This window comes from Spermophilus citellus (genome assembly GCF_964194105.1).
Source record: "Spermophilus citellus genome assembly, chromosome: 2".
In the NCBI taxonomy this organism is placed as follows: Eukaryota; Metazoa; Chordata; class Mammalia; order Rodentia; family Sciuridae; genus Spermophilus; species Spermophilus citellus.
In genome coordinates this window covers 254785237-254801618 of record NC_138183.1, presented here as the reverse complement: position 1 = coordinate 254801618, position 16382 = coordinate 254785237, and the positions used below count along the sequence as shown (strand labels likewise).

At 60.7% G+C, this 16382-nt stretch overlaps 1 protein-coding gene across 3 annotated transcripts in view; it reads right to left on the bottom strand.

Moving 5' to 3' along the window:
• Positions 1 to 5885: 5885 nt before the first annotated feature.
• Positions 5886 to 16382, bottom strand: part of NADSYN1 (NAD synthetase 1) — a 31220-nt gene continuing 20723 nt past the window's right edge. Inside the window, exons 16-20 of one of the 3 annotated variants that reach the window (XM_081273593.1) lie at positions 14968 to 15099; positions 14193 to 14262; positions 10825 to 10953; positions 10103 to 10279; positions 5886 to 8323 (exon numbers count right to left, since the gene is read on the bottom strand). In XM_081273593.1, the coding sequence (XP_081129719.1) occupies positions 8273 to 8323; positions 10103 to 10279; positions 10825 to 10953; positions 14193 to 14262; positions 14968 to 15099 (559 nt within the window). In that variant the 3' untranslated portion in view covers positions 5886 to 8272. Of the gene's footprint in view, positions 8324 to 10102; positions 10280 to 10824; positions 10954 to 14192; positions 14263 to 14967; positions 15100 to 16382 lie in introns of those variants that run through there. The other 2 variants (XM_081273594.1, XR_014019588.1) reach the window with 2 other exon arrangements.

Below are 16382 nucleotides of genomic sequence, written 5' to 3'. Positions count from 1 at the left end.
GGAGGAGGCCGCAGCCCGGGGTCGGGAGGCCCCACACAGTCGTGGAAGTCAGGGAACGTGGGTGATGGGTCCGTGGGCACTCGGTTACTGGGCCCAGGGTGTTACCCAAGCAGGCTTCCCTCGGGGTGTCTGATAGGTGGGCTTAAAACAGGAGGTTGGGCTGTAGTCGTGGGGTGGACACTGTGGCACTGCACCGTCCATGTGGGGCATGAGGTCAGACGGGCCGGCTGAGGTGGCTGCACATGGCTGTCCCAGAGGGAGGTGGGCACCAGGGAGTTGGCAGAGAGGGCAGAGGCAGCTGGCTCTCCCTGCTGAGGAACCGGGGGAGGAGGAGGCAGAGCTGGACAGGTCAGGGGTGACGGAGCCCTGCTTCCATTGGGAAAGTCCAGCAGCTTCTAGACGTGGACACAGAGGCTGTGCGGAATGGCGAGAGGCTGCCTCCCCACAGAGGGCACCCTGAGTCCTCATGGGGTGGAAGGGCAGGGGTCGCTCTGGGGCCCCCCTTGGCAGGACTCCCCTCTGGTGACCGATCACTTCCCAGAGGCCCACCATCACCTGGGGTGACCTCGAAACAAGCCTTCAGACCACACAGGGGCTCCAGGAGGGCCTCCATCTTCCTGCCCACACCTGGAGCCCTCCTCCGCCTCCGCCCTCCTTGCCCTCTGGGTGGCTTGGGCACCCGGCTGCGGCCCTCTGCAGTTCTCTGTCTGCCATCCTGTGTAGGACCCCGGGGAAGCCCTGGAAACACATCTCTCCACGCGCTACGTAGTTTTCCTATATCACAGCGACTTCAAATGACCCCACTTCCCCAAATCCATTGTTTTCCCTCAGATAACCCAGAATCTACTATTTGTCAACGACCTTTTCATCGCGATGTCCCGTCTCCCCGTGTCCCTTCTGTTCTTAATTCTCGTCCTGGTGGAACCCAAGTCAGTAAGACTTTAAGGCTTCTTCTGAGCAAACGGCGTCTCCACGATTTGGTCAGCTTCACAGGGGCGCGTGGCCCTCCGTGGCCCCCTGGCCTGTCTGGGGAGAGTCCCCGCATGTGGAGTGACAGCCTTGCTGGGGACCTCTGCCTGGTGAGTGTAAGTTCTGCTCTTCTTTAATGCAGGCATTTGCAGGGAATGGCCCAGCCACCTGTCACTCACCTTTGCAGGTCAGCAAGGTCCTGGTCACTTCCAGGCCACAGTGGCCTCCCTGCCAGGACCCCGGGTCTGGTCTGCATTTTAACTCCTCAGAGCCCAGAGCTTGAAGCCACGTCTGTTTTCTCTCCATGCCTCTAAGTCTCCATGGACGAGACCCGTGTCCTCGCCGCTCTGTCCCCTGGGAAACACGGCCTGGTCCCTGGAGAGGGCTGGGCCCGTGGCCCCACGCGGAGCTGCAAGCCCTGAGTGACGGGGTGGCCCATCCTCCAACGCGCTCCTGCCGCCAGCCTGTGGGGTGCTCCTTGTTGGTGTAAGAGGACATGGCGGTTAGTGGCAGGGACATTGACTGGTCCCTTTCCTCTTTTCTGAGCAGTTTATCATTCTGGATCACTCTCTCTCATCTTGGGGAAGCAGCCGAGCAGCCACTTGGTGAGTACAGGTGCCATGGCCTCTCACTCAGAGTGACGCAGAGGTCCCCACCCAGGTGTATCTCCCCACCTTCAGGGAAGGGACAGACCCCAGAGGGCCAAGGGTGCCTTGGCTCAGTGGTGATGTTGGAAGCCCAGAGTCCTCGGCCACAGGGCCACGTCCTTGTCAGGCTCGGAGCGATCCACAGGAACACCCGACTTGCTGTGACCCGACCGCCAGGGTCCCTGTCTTTGGTGCCCACGGGGGACTGGGACACTATTTGCTGAAGAGCAGGGATTTCAGGAGATGGCGGCTCCTGTGCTCTCGTGTGACCAGGATGGGGCGGGGTGGGGGGGTTTGGTGACAGGGCCCTTCTGACCCACAGGTCTGCAGAGTCACCTCCAGCCTGTGCTTGGCAGGCCTGTGTTCTCCTGGTCCTGACCCTGCTGCCAGGCCTTGGGCAAGGTGCCCAGGACACATAGCCGGGCCAGGCTGCAGAGCCTCGGGCTGCCCTGTGGCCACCTCCCAGCTCGAGGAGGAGCCCCAGGTTGAAGCTGGGCCCCCTGCCCAGGGCTGCTCAGGGCACCTCCTTCTGCTGGGCTCTGGAGGAGGGAGCCTCTCCAGGGCACCAAGGGCCTGGGAAAGCCAGAGCGACACAGGGGTAGCCGAGACTTAACAAGCGCCATGAGCATCTCCATATTTCAACTACGGCACAGCCCATCCGGACAGTTCTGTGCACGCCTCCACCTGTCCTCCCTCCACCCGTCCTCCCTCCACCTGTCCTCCCTCCACCCGTCCTCCCTTCACCCGTCCTCCCTCCACCTGTCCTCCATCCCAGCCGAGTCCTGGTGGAGGAGATACTGGGACAACATCCACCACTGTCCACCCAGAGGCCTGTGCTTGGTTCGCACAGGCAGGCACTCAGCAGCGTGCGGGGGCTGCTCGGGTGGGGTGACCCTGCACGCCTCCTGTCCTGCAGAGCTCCACATGTGGGAACACTCGGGAGGCTGGGTGGGATGAGGCTACGTGTGGCTCAAGGGTGCAGACCCTGACGCCTCCTCCCCGTAGACCTGGAACAACCTGGTCACCAACCTCCTGAGCCTCACGGCTGCTACCTTGGGCTTGACCCTCCTTGGTGTCACCCTGGCTGGGACGGTCCCTGCAGCTAGCCAGTGTGAGCTGGACCACTTAAGGGATGACGAGAGGAGTAACTGCTTTGTGGCCCACTCGGGTTTGCGGGTGTCTTGGAATGTTCCAGACTGGTGATGTATGTCCTGGAGAGTCTCAGCCTCGTGTGTGCCTTCTCCTGGGGTGGACTCTTAGCCCAGGACAGGGGAGGAATAGCAGGCATCAGCGGGTCTGCAGCAAAAGTGCTGCTTCTAGAACAGTCAGTGAGACATGGCCTCAGCTGGACAGAAATCATTACCTCCAAAGCTGGGGTCACGTTCCAAAAGGATTCAGCCGTCGTCTCAGGGGTGCACCTTCCCAAACGAGACCCCAGTGTTGGGAGCGAAGAATTGCTTAAGAAAGGCCAGAGCCCGGGGGCCCTTAGGACCCTGGAGAGGTGGCCCTGGGTGGCACCTCCAGCACAGCAGGGCAAGGGCAGAAGGTGAGGCACAAAGGGGCATCCCGTCTCCTCCAGGGGCACGGGGGGCAGGTGGTAGTTAAAGTGAGGAACTCAGGAGGATGGCCCACAAACTTGGGACACACAGGAAGGGGAGGGGCCTGCTCCTGCAGCCAAAGGGAGGTCTAGGGGCAGGGGCAGCAGGGAGGGGCCGGCACACGAGGACTGACTCTGGCTCCCTTCGGCCAGCTCCAGCCACCTCCGCAGGCACACGAGGCCTCTGCAGATGCTGGAGGAGGAGCCAGGTTCAGCCTGGCCCCTGCCCAGGGTCTTCTCAGGGCACCCCCTTCCCACCAGATCTGGTGTTCATTTCCTGTGTCTGCGGTAACCGGGGACCACAAACTGGGGGGCACAGAGTAACAGAAACCAACTTCCTGACTCTGGAGGCTGGCAGTCCCAAGATGTAACTGCGCCAGGATGTGCGCCCCCTGAGGCCCCGGGAGGCTCCGCCCTGCTCTCCCAGCTCCTGGGGCTGCGGGTGCTCCTTGGTGTGTGGCCACAGCACTCCAGCCTTCTCCGTTGTCCTACGACCGGCCCCTGGGTGCCTGTGTCCTCTTCTCTCCCAAGGATACCAGCTGTTGCTTTCGGGCTCTCCTTAAACCATGATGACCGCACCTTGAGATTCTTGATTAACTGCATCTGCAAAGACCCCATTTCCAGACGCAGTCACATTCAGAGACATGACTTGCCAGGTGGAGGGGATGCTGTTCAGCCCACCATGGTCATGGTCAGCTTAGACACCATTCTCACACCTGTAGCCTCCTGCTCTACCTGGAGGCCATGGATCCAAGGACGGTGACCCAGGAGTGGAACTTTCCGGTTCCCCTCAGAGGTGCCTCCTGCAGTCAGCACAGCATTAGCATCTCACTTGGATTGGTCACTGTGTCCCTTGCTGCCACCAACAAAGCCAGGCAGGCCCCCAGGGCTGAGCAAGGTGGGTGTCCAGGGCTGCTGTCCTCACACACCACCACCAGAGCAGGCGTGTCGGTGGAAACGAAGCCTCAACAGCAGAGACCCCTGGGAGGTGGGTGCTGCTCGGCCTGGGGTGCCATCTGCCATCCACACCACTGTCCCCAGAGTGGCCCAGGACACTGGACTTGATGAGGAACAGGTGGGGCCAGGTGTGCCGGGGAGGGGAGTGGTTGGTATCCACCCTAGCCAAGAGCAAGCGGTCATCTTGGGCCTTCAGCCCTCTGGCCATTCCAGGTAGACGGGGGCTGGTGTGTCCAGCAGGGGCCCTGGGCATCTTGCGCTTCAGGGCATCCTGACCATGATGCTGCTCTTCACTGGGCTGGAGCTGGGTGTCTCTGTTCCCTCTGAGGTGCTGTGCTGGAACCAGGCCCACTCGGACACACCTGGGGTGAGTCTGCAGCTGCCCAGACCTGGCCCTGTGACAGGACCCATGGGGTGGATGATCTTTTGTGACCACCAGAGCCACTGTCAGGATGGAGGAAGGATACGACCCTGGGGCCCATGCAGACAGCACTGACCACAGACCAGCTAGGCCACTCGGCTCAGGACTGGACGGGCACTGGGGCGGGGGCAGCAGAGTCGGGGTGGAAGGACCAGGAGAGCAGCAGCTGAGGTCCAGAGGTCCTGGGCCACCTGTGCCCAAGCTGGGCGGCTGGGTTTGCCCCCACCCACCTCCATGGGCAAAGCTGGGTGGGCCACCTTCCCCACCCAGTGGCACTTGCTCTAAATACCTTGAGATCGCTGCCTCTCTGCAAATCAGTGAAATACGCTCAACCCAGACTGTCTCAGACAGAGATGGATCTGCTGGTCGGGGACATCTGAGATCTTGTTAAGGGACAGCCGGCTGAACCTCATGTCAGGGGCTGTCACCTGCGCCTGCCAGGGCTTCGTGACCAAGCAGTGGCACAGTCAGCCGTCTGAGGGTTGCAGGTCACAGGAGGAACTGGGATTGAGAAAGAGACGCGGGGGGACCGGGGCTCAGTGCTCACCACCCTCCCCTCCGGGTCCTCTTCCTGACTCAGAGGGACACCGTCTTCGCAGCAGCAGCCTGTCCCCATCTGCAGGGCAGGCTCCCAGCTGTGCTCCCGGGGAAACTCTTGGGGAAGACAGAGAGGAACAAAGGGAAAAGGGGAGGGAGGGAGGAAGGAGAGCCAGGGGTCCCGTGGCCTGAGGGTGGGCATTTAGGCCCACTGAAGACGCTCCCCAGAGGTGACCGGGGAACTCTGGAGCACTTTCTCCTTCCTCCAAGGAGCCTGTGGGTTCAGCGTGGTCCCCTGGTGTGTCTTGCCATGGTCCACAGCAAGTGCAGAGGTGACCAACCTCTCAGGCCTCTGCTTGGACCCCAGGTGCTTCTGGCAGACCCCAGAGAGCCAAGCTGAGCAGTCACCGTGATGACCACAAAATGTCCCTGGGCCCCCTCCTTCAAGGCCAGGTGGGCTGCAGGACTCGGTGGGATGACCACGCAGACCCAGACGGTGGACTCTGTCTTAGCACCGTGACCCCATCCTGGGCCTCAGGCAGAGCTCTCGGGGGACCTCAGGAACTTTCAGAGAAGCCTGCTTTGAAGTAAAACCATCTCTGACGGCGTATCTGCCTTCAGTCTCACCTTGCCGCTTTCCTTTTAAAGTCAACAGACACCACGGAGAGAAAAGAATTTAGAGAAGTTGGAAAAGTTTTAAATGAGTACCAGAGAGGAAAACAGCGGTCACAGCAGGAAGCCCCGCAGAGCCTCCCACAGGGCCAGCCTGCGCTGGCCAGTCGGCCTCTCCCTTTGTTCTTTTGCTGGCCACAGCCATGTCCCCCCAGGGCAGGACCTTGGGGCCTCCGCTGGGGATCTGAGAGCCAGCCTCTCCCCTGCTGCCTGGAGCCACGCAGAGCTCAAAGCTGGAGCTGCTCGGTGGTCCTGGTGCAGAGGCAGCCCTCCAGCCCCGGGGTGACCCATCTGGCGGGAACCCTCGGGGCCTGAAATCACTGCAGGGGATCAGGCACAGTACTGAGCCGTCCTTGCCCCCGGGCTCAACCACACTGGGGAACCTTCCTTCCCTCTCCCTGGGGGAGCAGGGCTGGGCAGGGTCTGGTCAGGACCCACTGCACACCTGCCCCAGTGGGACCGCACTGTGAGGACACCCCTGGGCCACGTGGGGACTGTCTGTCCTCCATCCCTTCTTCCCTCTCCCTGTCTCCCAAGGCTGGGGGAGGAAGCCACCATAAACCCCGGAGTGAGCTGGGATAGGGCGGGAAGGCTGGTGCAGACCCAGGTCAGAGTGGCCACCATCCACCCCGCAGGTCTCCAGGGCCACAATCAGCCCTGTTGGGGACAGAAGGGGACCCTGGCATGGATGAGTTGATTTACCCCCAAATCTCTAATTCTCAGCTCTCCCTGTACCCCCTGGGCATGCAGACAAAGAGACTGGGGCCCCAGTATCCCCTTCAGGGCATGCCCCAATGGCCTAAAGACCCCCACCAGGCCCCACCCACCAAAGCTTCCTCTACCTCCCAGTAGTGCTCAGGGCTGGGGCCGTGGACACATGGACCTGGGAGACACTCACTCCAGCCACAGCACCACCCACCAGCATCCTGGGAGATGGTGCCAACAGGCTCCTGGAGGAGTGCGAAAGCGAGGCTCCCCAGAAAAGGCACGGTGGGGGGGGGGCTGGGGAGCACGTGCTGTAGGGGGCCCCTGGGAGCCAGGCCCAGTCCCCAGGGCACAGCGCTCAGGGGTGGGGCCCCTGGGAGCCAGGCCCAGGAACTACTTGGGTTCAAGATTCGATGCAATACTGGGGCTGAGGTAGTACTGCAGGAAGTGGGCCCCACTAGAAGGTCCTGGGGGGGCAGCCTGGGGACCGTCTGTCCTCTATCCCGCCTTCCCTCTCCCTGTCTCCTCTTGGCTCATGGCAGCTTCAGCAGCTCCCTCCATGCTGATCCCAGGCTCAGAAACACAGAGGGAGGTCATGACCCGCCTCCAGCTGAGCTGGTTCTGACTGACCAGCACCTTCCACCTCAACTCCTGCTCACACCCCACTCAGCGCCAGCGCCAGCATTGTCCCCAGGCTGCCCCAGCGGGCCCTGTGCCCTCAGGGGCACCCACGCCCATCCGGCTGGCCGTTCCTGGGCGAGGCCCTGCTGAGATCCCCTGCTCTGCTGGTGCGACCACCTCACACTGCCTCAGCCGGGGGACGAGACTGGGAGAGGGCCACAATCAGGAGGGGCTTCCTGGTTTAGAGCAAAGCAGGGAGAAGAGCCGCACACAAGGACAGCAAGGAAGGCCACCCCGCAGGAGACCACGGGCCAGTGGGCAGGGTCCAGGGTCCAGGGCCCCGCTCAGGGCCCCCTCCGTTCCTTCCTGGTCAGCTCTCCCCTGCCTCTGGCCCTGGCTCCAGCGAGGGCTCCGAGTGCAGCCTGGACACCTCCTCTCTGGGCCGTGGGGCTGGGCTGGGGGATGGTGCAGACCCAAACCAGCTGCGCTCGTCCCCAAGGCCTCGTCTGCAGAGGTGGCCCAGCTTCACGCTGCCCGCTGGGAGGCCCAGCCCTGCAGAGGGTTCCGGAACACAGGGTGTGGGGAGGAGGGAGTGGCTGCTCCACTCCACGCGTGGACTCAGGCACCCAGAGAGGGAGGCAGCCCGCAGGACGGGGACCAGGTGTGGACCAGGCAGCTGCCACTCAGCTCCGGTTGGCAAAGGTCAGGACACAGGAGGAGGCAGCGGCCTGGAGGCTCCTGCCCAGCGGAGACAGGGGCCGCCGGACAGGCCTCATCCCTGGACCTGCAGGACACGGGTAGGGAAGGTCGGCTCCTAGGTGCCCAGCAGGAAGCTGTGCAGGGAGCCCAGGCCAGGAAGGAAGGTGAGGGTGGGAGGAGGTCTCTCCCTCTCTCCGCTCAGGACCCTGCTCTGCCCATGCCAGCCCCAGAGAGGCAGCGCGGCCACCGAGGCCCCTCCTAACTGGCTCCGATGGCTTTATTTCAGCTTCTTTTAGAGGAATCAGATTGAAAGCTCCCTCTGCCTTTAAAACGATCAAGGCTCATTTGCCAAGTGGCTCCAGGTGGGGAGTGTCCCTGTCCTCGGTCACGGTGATGCCAGCGTCACAGTGAGCCGCAGGGAGGGAGGCCTCCGGCAGGCGCTGTCCGTCAGTCCAGGCCGTCGAGGTCCTTCTGTGCTCTCTTCTCCAGCTGCAGGACCTGGAGGGAGAGGCCGTGAGAACAGTGTCCAAGCACCAGCTGCCCCCACACACCCACCAGCACCGAGTCGGCCAGCTGGGTCCTGGCACTGAGAACGCAGGTCACCAAAGAACCCGCACGATCCCAGCACAGGGAGCACAGTGTCCGGGGTGGCTGAGCAGGTGGGCATTGGCTCTTGCAGGATGCAGGGCATGGGCACCACCCAGTGACAGCGCCTGCATGTGGGCAGCAGAGCCCTGCCCAAGTCCCTGCTCCGCAGCCCCCACCCCGTGTCTCCCGCTGACTTCCACTAAACCCTCAGGTCACTCTGCCAGGAAGCACATTTCCACTGCACTCAGCTGGACACGGCATCTCTACCTGGCTACCGTGAAGTCCAGGGGCTTGTCTGGCCCCAACATGAGCGTCCTTCAACCACGGATGCCAGGGACCAGCAATTCTCTGCTGCGAGGGGAGACATCCTGGGCACTGTAGGCCGTAAGCAGCGTCCCTGCAGGTCACCACTAGATGCCAAAGTGGGGACGCCCACCTCAGTGATGACAACCCAAAGCGTCTCCAGACACTGGGGCCAACCATCCCTGATGGGGACAGTCTGGCAGATGGTGGGTGTGTCCGTCTGCACACCAGCTGCTGAGACCTGCGCCTCCTGCCAGGCTCTGGGCATGAAGGCTCCTTCTGGCTCATCAGGCTCTAGCTCAGCAGGGCACTTACAACTGACCACATGTCCCTGTGTGGACGAAGTGGCCACTTTCGCCTCTCACAGAGATGGGGCTGGGCACGGCTAACTTGCTTTCTGGGGCTCCTGCCGGGGGCCTGGCAAAAGGGGAGGAGAAGGACCACCCTTGTTTAAGTGACTATCAGTCCTTCCTTTATTCTGTTACTAACTGGAAAAAGAAAGGGGAGGGCAGGGTGGTTTAGGAGGGGAGCCTGCAGACACCGGGTGTTCAGGCCACACGAGTGGCACCTGGTCATGACGCACGGGTCCCAGTGGTAGAGTGCAGGGCGCCGTCCACAGGCACAGCCCAGCAGCCCAGGCCAACCTCGGATTGGCTTCAAATGTCCGTGGCACTAGCATGGTCGCACAGGAAGCAGGAGGCAGCCCTTCAAAGCTACCAGCTACCGTGTGACCCACTGTCCCACAGGTACGTGGCCACAGGAAAGAAGGCAGACGGTGTGGAGACGTCGGCACCACAGTGTCCACCGCAGTTGTCCCCTGCACATGGTGTGGCCCCAGCCTAAGCATCTGCCCATGGACAGCTGGGCAAGGCAGTGTGGCACGTGGAGCCCACGGAATACCACCCAGCCTCAGGAAGGAAGTCCTTCCGGTGGGACACGACGAGCCTGCAGGATGTCATGTCCAGTGAAAGCAGCCAGGCCCAGCACCGGGGGACCACAGGCTCTCCCTCACACACAGAGGTGGAAAAGTCAAACTCATGAACAGATGGGCAGAGCGGGTTCCTGGCTGTAGGAGGAGCAGGAGGTGCCGACCACAGGACGCGGTCAGGCAGGAGAAGGGGCTCTGAAGCTCTGTCCCGTGGCACGGTGGCTGCTGCTAAGGTGCCATGTCTCACACGTGGGCCAGGGGCAGATGCGAAATGTGTTCACCACCCAGGGCCGGAGCCATGAAGGCTGCAGGCGGAACAGCTTGCTCCGGCCAGTCCAAAACGGGCACGTGTCCAGAACGCCACGCCGTACACACCAACGTGTATACGATTTTTGTCGAAATAGATCACAAGCAAAGCGCCCCCTTCATATCCTGCCTCAGGCGGCCGCCGCACCCACCTGGTCCTCTATGCACCGGAACTGCCAGGGCCAGCGCGTGTTGTACAGGAAGGGCCGCAGGTCGAACCTGTTGTCGTCAGGGCTGTAGTTCTCTGCGTGGTAAGCGGGTGTGAGCGTGGTCATCTTGTGCCTGTTCATGGAGTACCTCGAGAAAAACCGCTTCACCTTGTCGGCCACCTGTGGGCATGCAATATGCGGGCGTCGAGGTGCGAAGGGGAAGAGCACCAGGCAGTGGCGCTATGTGGGAGGAGGCATGCACACAAGGCTGGTGGGCCACAGCCCCTCTCGGGGCCTTCCCTCAGGGCAGCTGTGGACACCAGGCAGGGCTGGCACTGGCTGAGGTGAACACGGCAGAAGAGTCACATTCTGCCCCAGGAGGCCGGGGCAGCCAGAGTCACCCCACAGGGTCCCAGGCAGTCCTGTGGGACCAGCATGCTTGTGGGCTTTGGCCCCAACAGCTCAAAACAGCGCCGTGGGCAGGATCCGACCTGGAGCCCTGGTGCTGTGCTCACAGGAGGCTGGGCCCCCTCCTCGGTCACTGGGGAGGCTGAGCCTCTCTTGGTGACAAGGCAGACAAAGGTAGAGACCGGGCCAGGAGCCTAGAGCACACAGCATGGGTGGTATCTGGGGGGCAGGGCACTCGCCGGCCCCAGTGGGCTGGAGGTGCCTCTGTTCGGGTGCTCCTTGGGTGGCTCCATCTGTGACACCACGCACAGCCTCACCTGCCGAGGTGTGCAGGTATCTCTCCACATGTTGAGCAGCTTGCAGAACATGCTGTAGGGGCCCATCTTGGCAATCTTCCTGAGCCGCCCGAACACGGAGAGCTCCGCGTATGTCATCCCCATGTCCTCCTGCAGAGAGCAAAGGTCACTCCAGGTGACGGCCAGAGAGGGCAGAGAGGCCCACGGTTGAGGGCAGAGGCCCAGGGAGGTGAGGCTGCCTCAAGAGCCAGGAGTGGACACTGGCTTCATTTCCAGCTTCCATTGGCCAATCTGGAGGTGCAACTTGGCTTTTAGGACCACAGGACAGTGCTGGGGCCACCAAGGATGTGCCTATGTCCTGAGCACTGGTTCCTGTGAAGGGGACCTTATTTGCAAAAAAGGTCTTTGCAGGTGTAACGAGGTCAAGAACCTGAGATGAAATGACCCTGGTGGGTCCTAATCCCAAGACAGAGTCCTTATAAAGGGTCAGAGGAGACACAAGGAAAGAGGAGAGGCCATTCTGAGACAGAGGCAGGGACAGAGTGACGAGCGATGTGGCCACAAGCCAAGGGCACCCGGAGGCCCCAGAGCTAGAAGAGGCAGGAAGAGCTCCCCCCAGGGGTCTCAGCCCGGCCCCACCTTGATGCCAGATGTGGCCTCTGGAGTGGAGAGGACCCGCTCCTTGGTTCTGGGCCACCTGATCTGTGGTCATCTACTATGGACCCACCAGAGGCCAATCCGGAGACCATGCCACCTGAGGCACGGCACACCTAGCAGGTGGATCCTGTCTCCTGCCCCACTGAGCTGCTGCCCTTGGTGGCCTTGGAGAAAAGGGAGCAGGCTCACGGAAGTCAGGGCCACATGGGAGGACACGGGATGCCTCCTGGTGCCAGGACAGGGGAGCTGCCAGCCAGCTTAGTCAGGCCCACGAGGTTAATGTCTGCTCTGGCCCTCGGTGCTGCCCTCCCCAGAGCCACCACCAGACACGCAGTGAGGCCAGCATTCTGGGACACAGCAGCGGGGCCCTCACCTCTGGCTGGGCCTCTGTGATGTGGACATGGCCTCTTGTCCCCATGGCCCATTCAGCTTGAGCTACCCTGGCCTTCCTCAGGCCCCAGCCCCAGAGTCCCCTCATGTCCCCTCGTGTCCCCTCAGGGGCCCTGCCCTGACCCCCGCCACCACCACCTCCACCTCTCTCCATCTCACCTCCCTGAATGACTGGCCTGCAGCACCCACAACCCCTGGGGCTGTCATGGAGATGTCTTCAGGGGACTCAGCATTTTAAGAGCAGTGGCCACCTCTACCGGTTTTCCTGGTTCTCCACCTTGTCATGAGGCTTCCTGGCCTCCAGAATCACATGGGCCAAATCCCTGATCAGTCCCCTCCCGCCTATCTATCTCCACATGTCCTGAGGGTTCCGCCTCCCGGTAGAGCCCTGAGCAACAGGGATACCAAGCGGCTCAGGAGGAAATGTGAACAGACTTCTAACGAGATTTTTATCACTAATGAAGATATTTCTGGCAAAGTAAAGCCCAGCTCAGATGGCTTCCCAGGAACTCTACCAAAAAAAAACTTTTTTAATGTATTTTGTTAGTTGTAGGTGGACCCAATACCTTTATTTTATTTTTACGTGGTGCTGAGGATCAAACCCAGAGCCTCATGTGTGCCAGGTGAGTGTTCTACCACTGAGCCCCAGCCCCAGCTCTCTACCAAAATTTTATATGAGAATTACGACCAGTTCTCACACCCTCTTCCAAAGGAAGAAAGGGGGCGGGATAACTCCTGACTCTTTCTAGGAGGCCAGCATTTTCCTGATATCAAACTAGGCAAAAATATCACATGAAAAGACAACTGATGAGAATCCCCTGTGAGTAGGCAAAAAATCCTCAACACCACTCCAGCAGACCCAATCTAGCAGCATAGAAAAAAGATGATCTGCAAAGGGACTTATCCCCGGAATGCAAGGTCGGTTTAACATCCAAAATTGCAGAAAGAGTATTTGGCAAGATCCTACAGTCTTGTAAGAGGAGGAGGAGGAGGAGGAGAAGGAGGGAAAAAACAAGTTGAAGTAGAAGGGAACTTCCTCAATACATACAGGGCACACGTCAAAAAGCCACAGCAAACCTCCTCCTCACTGGGGAAAGACTGAAAGTCCCCAGAGCAGGGCCAGGAAAAGAATGTCCGCTCTCATCACACTACACCTTCTAGCCAGGGGTACTGGGCAAGAAAATGGAAAAGGCAGCCAGGTGGGAAAGAAAGAAGACATTTGCTGCTTGCAGACAGTGTGTCTTGTAAGTGGGAACTCTTGAGGTGAATCCAACACAGTGTGGGATGCAATCTCGACACTGAAGTCACATGACTTTCTACACAACAATGCAAAATGAATTTAACGAAACAATCCACTTACAATCAAAGAGAATAATACACTTTGAAATAAGTAAATTTAACAAAAGACATGTAAACTAATACTGTGAAAACTATAAAACAGTTAAGTGAACATGAAGACATCCCATGTTCATGGATCAGAAAATGTAATACTAAGGCGGTGGCATCCCCAGACCTGGTCTACAGGTTCTTTACAAATCCTTATCAAAATCTACGCTATTGTTTTGGGTTTTTTTTTTTTTTTTTGCAGAAATTGCCAAATGTATCTTAAAATTCATATGAAAATTTTAAGAACCCACAGTAGCCAAAATTATCTTGAAAAAACAACAAAGTTGGAGGACTCACACTTCCTTATTTCAAATCTTACCACAAAGCAACAGTAGGCAAAATGGTGAGGAACTGGTGTAGACAGATGCAGAGACTGACGGAAGTGAACTCCAAGTCCAGAAATAAACCCACACACTCACAATCAACTCATTTCAACAAGGACGCCAAGAAAATTCACAGGGGAAAAGAACAGTCTAATCAACAAGTAGTGCCGGGACGCAGGGTGGGCACAGGTGAAGGCAGACCTTCCTCACCCCACCCACCGAAGCTGGCAGCCCTGCACTAGGGCCTCGACCTCCCTGAGGAAGACATGGGGCAGGTCTGGTGACCAAGAGGCTGCGGGGTCTGGTGATGTCCTTCAGCAAGGGCCCAACAGGCACCGGTCAGCATGAGGTTGCTCTAAACCAGAGGTCCCACCCTCTGTGAGGGTTCTGCATCCCTCAGTCTGCCATGGTCCCCTCTCTACCTACCTCGTCACCCCTCTCCTGGGCTCCACTCACAGTGAGAAAGCCACCAAAGTGTCAAAGGCCAGGGGGGCACTGACGCTGGGTCCCTGAGCTTAGGCCGGGACGTGGCAAGGGTGCATGGGCTCCTGGGCAGAGAGAGGCTTTAAAGGAGCCCGCCCTGCCACACAGGCCACGGGGCGTGGGAGAAGCCTGCCACGAGACAGCCATTACCTCATCCATCTGGGACACCTGTCCGTTGGCCAAGGGCTCCAGCTCCGCGGTGGCCGGGGCACACAGGATGCTGTGGCCAAGAACACGGGTTGGTCACCACAGTGTGGATGGGCTCCTGAGCCTTGGGAGGTGGGCAGCAGGCAGAGCCACGCCAGGGTTTCCCTGGCAGAGGCGAGTGGATGTTGTTGGGGCTTTGTGACCTGACCGTGATGGGCTGATGGCAGGAGGGCAGCCACGTGCCTCTCCCCAGCACAATCTCACCTGGGGCCGGGCAGACCTGAGGGGTCCTGAGTGCTGCAGGGCATTTAGGAGCCCCCTGGCCTGCACCCGGGAGCTTCTAGCAACACAGCCTTGGGACAACTAAAAATGCCTCAGCCACTGCCCAACGCCCCTGGGGACAAGACTGCCCCAGTCCTCACTGGGGCAAGGAGAAGGCGGCCTGGGCCTGGGGAGGACGCAGTGAGCCGGACAGCCTGGATGCCAGTCAATTCAGCAGACGCCATTAGGGGCAGGTGCCTGCTAGGTGCCTGCATCAGTCCCCCTGCCTTAGGTGGTAGGAGAAGAGTGGAGAGGACAGGAGGGCAGAGCCCGGCCTGTGTAGGAAGCAGTGGCTTGGTCATGGGACCCCAGTGCCTGGCTGAAGGGCAGGACTCTTTCCCCAGGTGATAGGGAGCTACAGAAGGTGTCTGGGTGGTGGTGAGGGTGGCCCTGGGCTGGGCTGGCAAGACCCAAGTGGCTCAGGAGCAGCCACTGTGGCGTGGTGGCGCACACTCACCCCTGCAGGGCGGTAAGCCGGAAGCGCTCCAGACAGAACTGGACGAAGGCCCTCAGGTCCGTCTTGCTGATCCCCCCTATGGGGTTGATGTCTGCGCTGGAGCAGTCGTACTTGGTGAGGTAGCCGAGGAGGCTTCAGGAGAGAGGGGGGCGGGGAGACAGGGACAGACTGGCTGGGAGAACCCGAGGTCCCAGGGGCACGCAGTCAGGCTGCAGATGCTACCAACTCTGGACATCAGAGGACTTGCTTCTTCCAGGAGCCTGGCGGGTTCTAGGCTCCTGGAGAAGGTGGCATAGCTGGGACAGACGGCCAAGGGGGCAGGGACTGCAGAGGCCTCAGAGGCACCGGGATGCCAGGACGTCCTCGGGGCTGGGAAGCAGATCTGGGAGTCGCCAGCATTGGCCTCTGCAGGCTGAGGCCGGAGGGACCTGGCCTCTGGGTTCCTCAGCCTTCTCTGTCAGCGTCTGTCACTGTCACAGCCTCTGACGTGCCACTCACCAGGACCTGGAGCCTGTAGGCCTCTGCCCACCTTGCCCGTGGCCGCCCCTTGCCGCCTCTCCTCCACTCTACCACCGCTGCTTAGCAGCGCCACCACCCAGCCTGGAGCGGTCCCCGCGGCACAGACGGCTGCAGAGGAGACACCCTGCCTCCAGGTCTCGCGGCCCCACCTGCCATCACCTGTCTCAAGGCAGCGTCTTGTCCCCTCCCCACGTGTCACCCCTTGCTCCCCCCACCCTAGTGTGGTGCCAGTTCCTCCTCCTTCATGGGGAAAAGCCTCTCAGAGTGGAACCTCACACCCCTCAGTGCCCCTCTGTGCCCTCCTGTGGCCCTCTGTGGCAGTGGAGGCTGGTGGCTCCCAGCAGAGCCTGCCCCTCGCCTGGTCCCTGCTCTCCTGCCTCACGGCCCTGCTCCTGTCCACCGGCCTTTCCCGTTGGCATCTTAAAACAAGGAAATGTCCTCTCCTGTCCCCAGGCTGCCCAGCCACTCCTGCAGCCGCCCTCTCCTTCAAGTGTGACCCCTGGAAAGGCCTGTCTCGGAGTCGCTGTACCCCTACCTCACCGTCCCCCAACCTGCCCAGCAGGTCTTTCCGTCTCCCATGCTTGGCTTTCCAGGGTACAACGGCAGCCTCTAATCCTGACATGGCCTCACCCCAGGGCTCTGTATGGGCCCCTCCGTGAGCTGGGTCTGCCCCTCCCGCAGGTCTTTCCAGTCCCAGGGGGCCCACGGTGAGGGCTTCGACGGAGCCTCCCACGCGCCCTCCCCTCAAGCGCTCTCTGCAGACACTGTGCACACGTGCCAAATGCTGTTGTCTGCCTGCCTCCACCAGGGTGACACGGGACAGGGTGACACGGGATGGTGACACGGGGCAGGGTGACACGGGGCAGGGTAACATGGGCAGGGTGACACGGGGCAGG